The 9,882-nt window shown below is 38.7% G+C and overlaps 1 protein-coding gene across 1 annotated transcript; it reads left to right on the top strand.

Annotated features, from left to right (window-relative positions):
- The first annotated feature begins 1,361 nt into the window (after positions 1–1,361).
- On the top strand, positions 1,362–2,306 carry LOC133059777 (putative olfactory receptor 2B8). The gene has a single exon (XM_061147359.1). The coding sequence runs from the start codon at positions 1,362–1,364 to the stop codon at positions 2,304–2,306; it is 945 nt and encodes a 314-aa protein (XP_061003342.1).
- The last annotated feature ends 7,576 nt before the right edge of the window (positions 2,307–9,882 follow it).

Raw genomic sequence — 9,882 nt, 5'->3', positions numbered from 1 at the left:
GTCCATGCGTAGAGTCTTCTCTTGTGTTGTTGGAAGAGGGTGTTTGCTACGACCAGTGCGTTTTCTTGGCAAAACTATTAGCTTTTGCCCTGCTTCATTCTATACTCCAAGGCTAAATTTGCCTGTTACTCCAGGTATCTCTTGACTCCCTACTTTTGCATTCCAGTCCCCTATAAAGAAGAGGACATCTTTTGGGGGTTTTACTTCTAGAAGGTCTTGTAGGTCTTCATAGAACCATCCAACTTCAGCTTCTTCAGCATTATTGGTTGGGGCATAAACTTGGATTACTGTGATAGTGAATGGTTTGCTTTGGAAACGAACAAAGATCTTTCTGTCATTTTTGAGACTGCATCCAAGTACTGCATTTCAGACTCTTTTGTTGACTATGATGGCTACTCCATTTCTTCTAAGGGATTCTTGCCCACAGTAGTAGATATAATGGTCATCTGAGTTAAATTCACCCATTCCATTTTACACCCATTCCATTTTACACCCATTCCAGTCCATTTTACAATTTCAAAAGACTTATAAAGTGAAAGAAAATTAAAACCTAGTGATGGTTTCCTGAGTTTTCACTGCAGATGGTTACAGTGATGGTTACTCAGACTGAGTGCCTCTGGAACTTGCAGTTTGGATACAATAAAATCTTAAATCACTTCCAATAAAACTTCTCCAATCAAAGACATGATTACAGACTCAACACCAAAGGCTCCATTATTCCACACATTAAAATGTATTGTTTCCAACTGAATAAAATTATTAATAGTAAATTCTATTATCTGTGCATCTTCAGAAAAAAATTGTTTTTCTCTATACAAAACATAAGCAGGAAAGCCGGTCTTTAATTATATTCAACCCTCCAGGGGGGGAAAAAAAAGCTAGTACTGAGGCAGTACATATTTGTGTCTTATTTAGAACATATAGATTTAATTTTTGAGAAACTTTTGAGTTATCTTTGTAGTTCATACAGTCATAAAGACAGACAGTATCCCCAGCAGTTAAGAACTTATATTGCAGAGTCTGTTGGAATCTTGCCTCAGTGGTTTATTAAGTACATCGCTCTGATAAAGTCACTACACCTCTTTAATCCTTAGTTCCTTCATATGTTTAGCAGAAATCATGGTAATGCCAAGCTCATAGAGTTGTTGTGACAAATTACCTAGAAAGTGTTCAGTCAGTGCCTGAAACATAGAAGATACTGTATATAGTAGCTCTCTAGTGCTCCTGTTTTGTCAACAAAAGGGTAACTGTGAAAATGCCTCAAGCTTCCTCACAAACTCTACTTACTCAAGGGGAAAGAGGTGGATTAAACAAACAGCTTAACAGTATGGCGTTCTCTTAATTCCAACAAGTAGAGTACAATGGAAAGAGCTAACGACAGCGCCTTCTCTGGATTCATTCTCCTGGGCTTCTCCAACCAGCCCCAGCTGGAAACGGCTCTCTTTGTGGTCATCCTGATCATCTACTTCTTGAGCTGTTTAGGCAATGGCATCATTATACTTTTGTCAACGATGGATCCTCACCTCCACACCCCTATGTACTTCTTCCTCTCCAACCTCTCTTTCATGGATCTTTGTCTGACGACTTGCACTGTCCCTCAGACCCTGGCCAACTGTAAGGGGAAAGACAAGACCATCACCTATGGCGGCTGTGTGACCCAGCTCTTCATTGCCTTGGGACTTGGGGGAGTAGAGTGTGTCCTCCTGTCTGTCATGGCCTATGACCGCTATGCAGCTGTGTGCCGTCCCCTCCACTACATGGTGATCGTGCATCCCCAGCTTTGCTTGCAGCTGGTTGTAACTGCTTGGCTTACAGGCTTTGGCAATTCTGTAATCCAGACAGCACTGACCATGACTCTTCCCCTCTGTGGTAAAAACCAAGTGGACCATTTCTTCTGTGAAGTTCCAGTGATGCTGAAACTGGCCTGCACCAACACCTCCATCAATGAGGCTGAACTCTTTGCTGTCAGTGTATTCTTCTTGGTCGTCCCCCTGTCACTCATCTTAGTATCCTACAGTCACATTACCCGTGCAGTCCTGAAGATGAAGTCGGCCCAAGGGAGACAGAAGGCTTTTGGAACCTGTGGTTCTCACCTAATGGTAGTGATTATTTTCTTTGGGACACTCATCTCCATGTACCTTCAACCTCCTTCCAGCTATTCACAGGATGTGAACAAAAGCATTGCACTGTTCTATACTCTGGTGACTCCCCTGCTTAATCCCCTGATTTACACGTTGAGAAACAAAGAAGTCAAAGGGGCACTAAGGAGACAAATGAGGAGAATCCTAGGCTTGAGACAGAGTTAATGCAGCGCTTACAGACCCAGGAAAGGCAGATAAAAGGTCAGATACTGAAGGGAATTTATAAAACAATGTAAAAACAGAAATAATTTTCTGGTAAGATCAATGTGCCTTTGTGCAAATATGTTCTTAAATATTTCTTATTTAATACTTGTAAGTTGGATGGTTTTTCATGTATTATTCTCTTAATGAAATAATAGAACAAGGATTTTTTTTTCTTTATTTAAGTGAAAATAGATTACTGAATTGTTGAGTTCTGTACTATTCTTACCTCTACTTGTACTGAATATGAATGATTTCTGATTATATTTTTTGTAATAGAGAAGATATGATTTTTTTATATCAACCCCTTGGAGTTTTCTTTCAAACCATGACAGCTAGCTTCACTGATAACCATATCATCTTTTGGCACAAAAGTTCCATACTAATAATCATCTAGATGCTTACATTTTTCCATTTCAGCAAATAAATGCTGAAAATTTATCATTTCATTCAACGTAGCCTTTTGTGAATTTCATTTCCCAATAAAGCACATTAGGTTACAGCTGAACACAGTTCCTACTGCAAGGACAGACACTCCTCCTTAGCCACAAACTCATCCAAACATGGATCCATTTGATCTCTCATTCTCCACAAAGGATTTGAGCATCCAGCTTTTCTGGTATAGGAGTGGGTGGAAGGTAGTGCCTGAAACAACCCCTGGCCAACACTGAGGAACAATTGTACTTTGAAAGGTCAAACTAATTTTAGCAACCATATTTATGAAGCCATTAGAGAGTTGTGGAAGTGATGAGGGTGATGTAGACATGAATAACAGAAAGCACTGAACACTTTTGAGGTGAGCTGAAGGGAAACTGCTTTTTTTTTTTTTTCTCATGGAGTATTTGATGAGCTTGAATGTGAGATTAGAATTGAGCATGGCCCATAGAGAGGGACTTTGCTATGAAAACATGAAAAACCAAACACTCATGTAAGTCTAGACTGACAAGTCAAAAACTTAAAGAGACTTAACTATGTGGCCAGATGTTTCCAGTGGACATTTCTATTTCCAGTGGACTCACTGGGAAGCCAGAAAGCCAGACCAAAGTTTCAAAAATACAGAATGATCTATCCTGCAACTCCATTGTGCTTAAGAAACAAAAACTCTCTAGGGTAGGGGTCCTTTCTCTAACACACAGTTCTCTTCGTTAAGGCAGTTGCCAAATTTTGAAGCTTCATGAAGCAAGGGCTAAAAAGCTAAGCTAGACATCTTTGAGAGGCAGAACTTAAGCTCCAAGAGTCTTTCAGGGCTGAGAAAATAAGACTCCTGAGGCCTTCTGTCAAAACTCAGGAGAAGATTGTATCTCTTATATTTCTAGAACAGAACAAGATAAAGACTGAATAGGACAAGGACCAACTGTACAGCAGAGGAAACTATAGTCAACATTTTGTAACTATTTTTGTACCCGATAAAGGTTAAGAATCTGAAAAACGAGATATACACACAAACATATTATGGTCATCATTTCATGATGTATGTAACTCAGATCACTATTCTATATCTTCAGTTCAGTTCAGTTCAGTTCAATCGCTCAGTCATGTCCGACTCTTTGCGACCCCATGAACCACAGCACATCAGGCCTCCCTGACCATCACCAGCTCCTGGAGTCCACCCAAACCCATGTCCATTGAGTCGGTGATGCCATTCGACCAACTCATCCTCTGTCATCTCCTTCTCCTCCTGCCCTCAACCTTTGGAAGGAAAGTTATGACCAACCTAGAAAACATATTAAAAAGCAGAGACATTACTTTGCTAACAAAGGTCCTTCTATTCAAGGCTATCGTTTTTCCAGTGGTCATGTACGGATGTGAGAGTTGGACTATAAAGACAGCTGAGCGCAGAAGAATTGATACTTTTGAACTGTGGTGTTGGAGAAGACTCTTGAGAGTCCTTTGGGCTGCAAGGAGATCAAACCAGTCCATCCTAAAGGAAATCAGTCCTGGGTGTTCATTGGAAGGACTAATGTTGAAGCTGAAACTCCAATAGTTTGGCCACCTAATGCGAAGAGCTTACTCATTTGAAAAGCCCTGATGCTGGGAAAGATTGAAGGCAGGAGGAGAAGGGGATGACAGTGGATGAGATGGTTGGATGGCATCACAAACTTATGCAACACTGTATATAAGACATGAAGTCATAAAACCTCGAGAAGAAAATTTATTCCTGAACGAGGCTGGAAGAAAACAAACTAATAGCTATCTTTAAAAAGATAAAGGATAACAACTGTTGGTGAAGTTGGAAAAGGAACACCCATGTACTGTTGATGGGAATGTAAGTTGGTAAGCCACTATGAAAAATAATATGAAGATACCAAAAAAACTAAAGATAGAACTTCCGTATTATCCAGCAATCCAAATTCTAGGTACACCAAATAAAATGAAATCACTATCTTCACTCCCATGTTCAATGCCCCATTTTTCACAATAGATAAGATACGGAAAAAACATAGGTGACCAAAGAGGTGAATGACTAAAGAAAAAGTTCTGTGCATATCCAAAGGAATATTATTCATCAACGAGAAAGAATGAAATACTTCCCTTTGCAATAACATGGATGGACCTTGACAGCATTATGCTCAGTGAAATAAGAGAAAGACAAATACTATATAATCTCACATACATGTGGCATCAGAAAAACTGAACTTGTTACAAACAGAGGGATGAATGGTGGTTACCAGGGCCAAAAAGGTAGAAGAAATGGGGCGATATTGGCAAATAGGTCCAAACTTCCAGTTAAAAATTAATAATTTCTGAGGAGTCAAAAAAATAAGCTTTTTTAAATTTTCTAAGGGGAATAAATATTTGACAAGATAAAGATCTTAGCTAACACTATGTAGTAATCACTTTACCATATACAGGTATATCAAATCATGCTTTGTACTCTTTAAACTTGCTCAATTTATATCTCATTAGATATAGAGGAAAATAAATGAAAATAAGAGTTATTATTCATTTTTTTCATCCTACTTATTTTTCCTCTCCAAAGTCAGATTTTCACTATTGTTTAAGACAACGATTTCTACATAGTTAATGAAGGAAAATACTCTAGCTTTATCCTATGTACAAAGACTGCTTTCTCTTTGCGATCCAAATTTCAGTCCAGAGCCTGAAAGAATGGCACTTCTAAAAGTTTAACAGTTTGTGTATTCATCATAATAGCAAAAGGAGCATGATCTCTTCTCTGAAGCTCCTTAGTGCAGCAAATGCTATCAGTTTTCTTTTCAACATGACTTGCAGAAAAAAAAAAATTACCACATTGACTTGCGTATATTTGTACTTATTTCAGAGAACACTGAAATTACACCATATATAAACCTGTATCTTCTAAGTGATATAAGCTAAAGAAAACATTCCTTCTATTGTTCATCCTCAGGAAAGAGTTAAAAGATCTATCAAAAACTGGTTGCATACAGAGTGCATGTTTGTGGATGTGTATATCTGGCTATGTGTAATAACATAGTACTATGTGTTATTTAAAGCCAAATATAAACCAAAATAGAACATGCTGTGGAGGAATATGATGAGAAATATTCATTGGGAAGTATTGGAGGCTTTTTCCAAGATGGGGAGTAAATTCAGAGAGAGGTTGATCTCATAATGAAGACACATTAATGGCTATGGTGCTCACTTTATCTATATTAAACCAAACAGAATTCTCATTGAGTGAATGCATAAAAAAGAGACTTCTCAAAAGAATCTTGGGAGACTATTTAACAATCCTCAAATGCATGAAATGAGGACTTAAAAATATTTAGTCAGCAAGACTTGTGACCGGCTAACACAAAATCAGGACTGGGCTCTTGAGGAAGGTTTTGACAACTAACAATGACATTCCATTGATCATGAGGATCCCCAATAACCTAATCACTGAGAAATTCCTAGGAAGCTTCAGTGAGACTAAAGCCACAGGTACAGCAACAGCTTCCCTGGTGGCTCAGATGGTAAAATATCTGCTTGCAATGCAAGATACCGAGGTTGAGCCCCAAGGAAGATCCCTGGATCAGGAAGATCCCCTGGAGAAGGAAATGGCAACGCACTCCAGTATTCTTGCCTAAGGAATGCCATGGACAGAGGAGCCTCGTGGGTACAGTCCATCAGGTCACAAAGAGTTGGACACAATGGGGCAACTTTCACGTCTCACAACTGAAGAGTTTCACTCTGAAAAGAGGTTAAAATTATCCTCATAAATGGTCACCTAATTAGAAGACTTGCAGCTTCTAAAGACATTTGTGGATTTAATTCACTACAAAACGGTTAAAAGAATCCACCAAACAATGTAAATCAGTAGAATAGATTGTTTAAAAGGAGAATGAATACCCAATCCCTACAGCTGCCTCAGGGACACCTTCCCCTGAACCCTCTGATTCAGGAGACATACAACTTCTCATTTCTGTATTTACACAGAGCACCCCTTCCCGGGAAACCATGGCCACAAGATATTTCCGTACACCATGGTTCCCTGAGTCTGCCATATCAAGTTTGAACTATGCTACAATACTGAAAGGACGGAAGAAACTCTCAATCATAATACAAACAGGCATCACAAAAGATCGCACCTACAGAGGAAAGTGTTGACAGAGAACTATAATCTGCCCTTCCGTCCTCAGTGACCCTGGTTAGAGCAGAACCCTGGGCAAACAGTTAACACTGAAGTCTACTGACTAGGAGATAAGTGAGGATATTACAGCAGTAGCTATATGCTGATTACCATTCTAGTAATGTTTTTAGCAGGGTGGATAGGGTCTGTTTCGAGTGTGAAAAACCTACAATATACAGACTACAATTGTTCTAATGAATAACAGTCCTAAAAGCCAGAACACGACTGGTTCTGGTGAGGCTACATATCAAGTGAGAAACTCTCAAGACTTCCTTTTGCTGACTTAAAAGATACAAGTTAAACAAGTGAGAGTCCCTAATTTATTTTATATATTCCATTTGAAAAACCTAAATTCAGGAAGCAGTGTCTGACTGGTTTGGGGCTTCATAGACATTGCACATGTTGTTGCTCTTGTTTTGTATTTTTTCTAATTGTTAGTCAGTCTAGTGCTGCTTAGGAATTGTGTTTCACAGGAGTCTGACTGACACTTCAGGCTTCCAAGGCGACACATTACCTGAACACACTGTGTTCACCTTGTGCTTCTCAGGAGGCAAAAATGATGAAAGATTATGACTTGCTCTTGGGCATATTGACAGTTCTGAACTAAAAATGGGATCAAATAATTTAGCCAAGGCCTGGGTACACCCACTGCAGCCATTTCACAGATATTAAGAATTCAAAAGGAAGGAATGCCCTAGCATTCCCGGATATAGGCTCCATGCTTCTACTGAGGAGCCATGGGTTCAATCCTTGTTCTGGGAACTAAAGAGGGAAAGCTTGGAAAGGTAGATGTCGTTTGAAAAATTTATAAAAGAACTGAACTTTGGCTATGTGATATATTTTAAGTGATCTTTTTTTTATTATTGTAGCCTTGGATCTATATATATTTTAAGTGATCTTTTTTTTTTATTATTGTAGCCTGGGATCTAGATACCTTTATTATCTGTAATTTATTCTGAAGTAATATACACATCCACATGATGCTCAAGTATTTGCTTAAAACAAATAGATCTGTTTTGTGGCAGTCCTTAGGAGCAGACAAGCAGCTGCTCACTCAGGAAAATAGGATTTGTGACTTCATGTGACCTTGAGGGTTTCTGCACCAAAGAAAGTATCATTGAGGGATTTTTTCAGTGACTATTTGGGCATAACTATCAAGACCTGATTGAGTAATAAGGAGAGGGGGAAATTTCTCACCGTTCAGAGTACACAGCACTCCAAACTGCTTTTAATCAGGTATATGTTCATCCTTACTGTGGGGTCAAAATACTTGGTTTCACAAGAGTTTAATTCAAGGGTGAAGAGTGTGGTGCTGTTAGGAATATAGATAGGATCTTGACCCTGTATATAATTTATCCACACTGCCATTTCCAGCTTGCAAGTCCACTTGTCAGGCAAACTGGCCAAGAGGGTTGAGACCCAGGAGGATGATTAGCATCTAGGACAGGGAACTGTGTAATACTTGTCATGCTCTTGTCTCCACTAAGAGACACAAATGTACTTACTTGCCTAGTGGTACATGCTGGGGAAATCTACCAAAAATCTTAAATATTTCTGTGATGACGGCACAGTCAAAGCTCTAACCTCTATAGAAAAAATACACTGTGCATGACGCATAACTTACACACAAAAAAACCCAAAATCTATACCTGAAATTAAATTTATGCTGTAAAGTGAGCTTGAGTGGGGATCTACAACCTAGAATGTCAGATTAATTTTTTCTGGAATGTTTTGTTACTCCTAATTCAGAACTCTGTGACAGTTATTTAACAATTAGATAGATAAAGCTTAGGCATGTATTTTTAATAGATACAATATTTAATTTTTCATTTTCCTTCTGATGAGTCAAGGACATCTCCACCAAACATGGGATTGCCTGGGAATCAGGGGTCATTTCCAATATTTTTATACTTCACTAAATATGAATTTCACAGGAAGTTTGGGAGAGGAAAGATTCTAAGGTTTTAACCAATTGATGTCTAAATCAAAGAGTTTATAAAATGGCATGATGAGAATAATCTAAACATATTTTACTCTTTGAAACTTTTGCTGCATCACAGTAGCTAAAATGTGTAGAATATGTAGTAGAACTTGGGTCATATGCTACTCAGATATAATGCCCTCAAAAGTTCCTCACTTAAAAATCTCATTTTAGAGAGGAACTAGGTGGTTCACAAAATTAAAATAACCAACTTTGTACCTCACATCAGTGTTTTTCTCCTGCTGTGTACAAAAAGGCATGTAAGAACTATGTGGTGTTCTTACAACGAAGGGCTACCACTGTCCCTGCCAGCAGCGCATCATCCCCTTCCCTCAGTGAGTCCTATGCGCCGCCTTCTCTGAATGATCCTCCACAATATGGCGGCTGCACTGCTGAGGGTGCAGTTGCACCTGATGTCTGAATGGCTTTACCGGGATTAATGCAGCAAGATTTTCTTTGAGATTCAACTTTATTTTCCCCACAAGTGCTCCACCTACATCAGTGAAAAACGTCTGATCAAACCATCAAACCATGGAATTTTAGAAGAGCCGTGATCCAAATAAAACAATGAATGGTATCTTCTAGTAGCTGTTAGAAAATATTATTAATAATATTCCTTACAGTGTTTCAGTGGTTTTATCTTATTTGGGCTTCATGTAATATAGATGCATGTCTTATTGCAAATAAATGTGGAACAATGTACCCAAATGGGAGTGCAAATAAAAATCATTGGAGCTGTTAAAACAGTAACTACAAAGCAGATGTTGTCAGAACACTGAATCAGCATCTCTGGAAGTTTAAATGAATACATGAACTTAGAATCTGAACACTCACTTTTCAACGGGAAGGAAGGAAACCAATTCCCTTCAGAGTTGTCAGAGGGAATTTTAGATGACTCATGCGGGACACACAGATACATCTAAAGAGCACTGGTGTTCAAGACCCATCCATTAAACTGTCCTCACCCA

The sequence above is a fragment of the Dama dama genome, chromosome 7 (assembly GCF_033118175.1).
Source record: "Dama dama isolate Ldn47 chromosome 7, ASM3311817v1, whole genome shotgun sequence".
In the NCBI taxonomy this organism is placed as follows: domain Eukaryota; kingdom Metazoa; phylum Chordata; class Mammalia; order Artiodactyla; family Cervidae; genus Dama; species Dama dama.
This window is presented reverse-complemented; position numbering and strand designations above follow the sequence as displayed.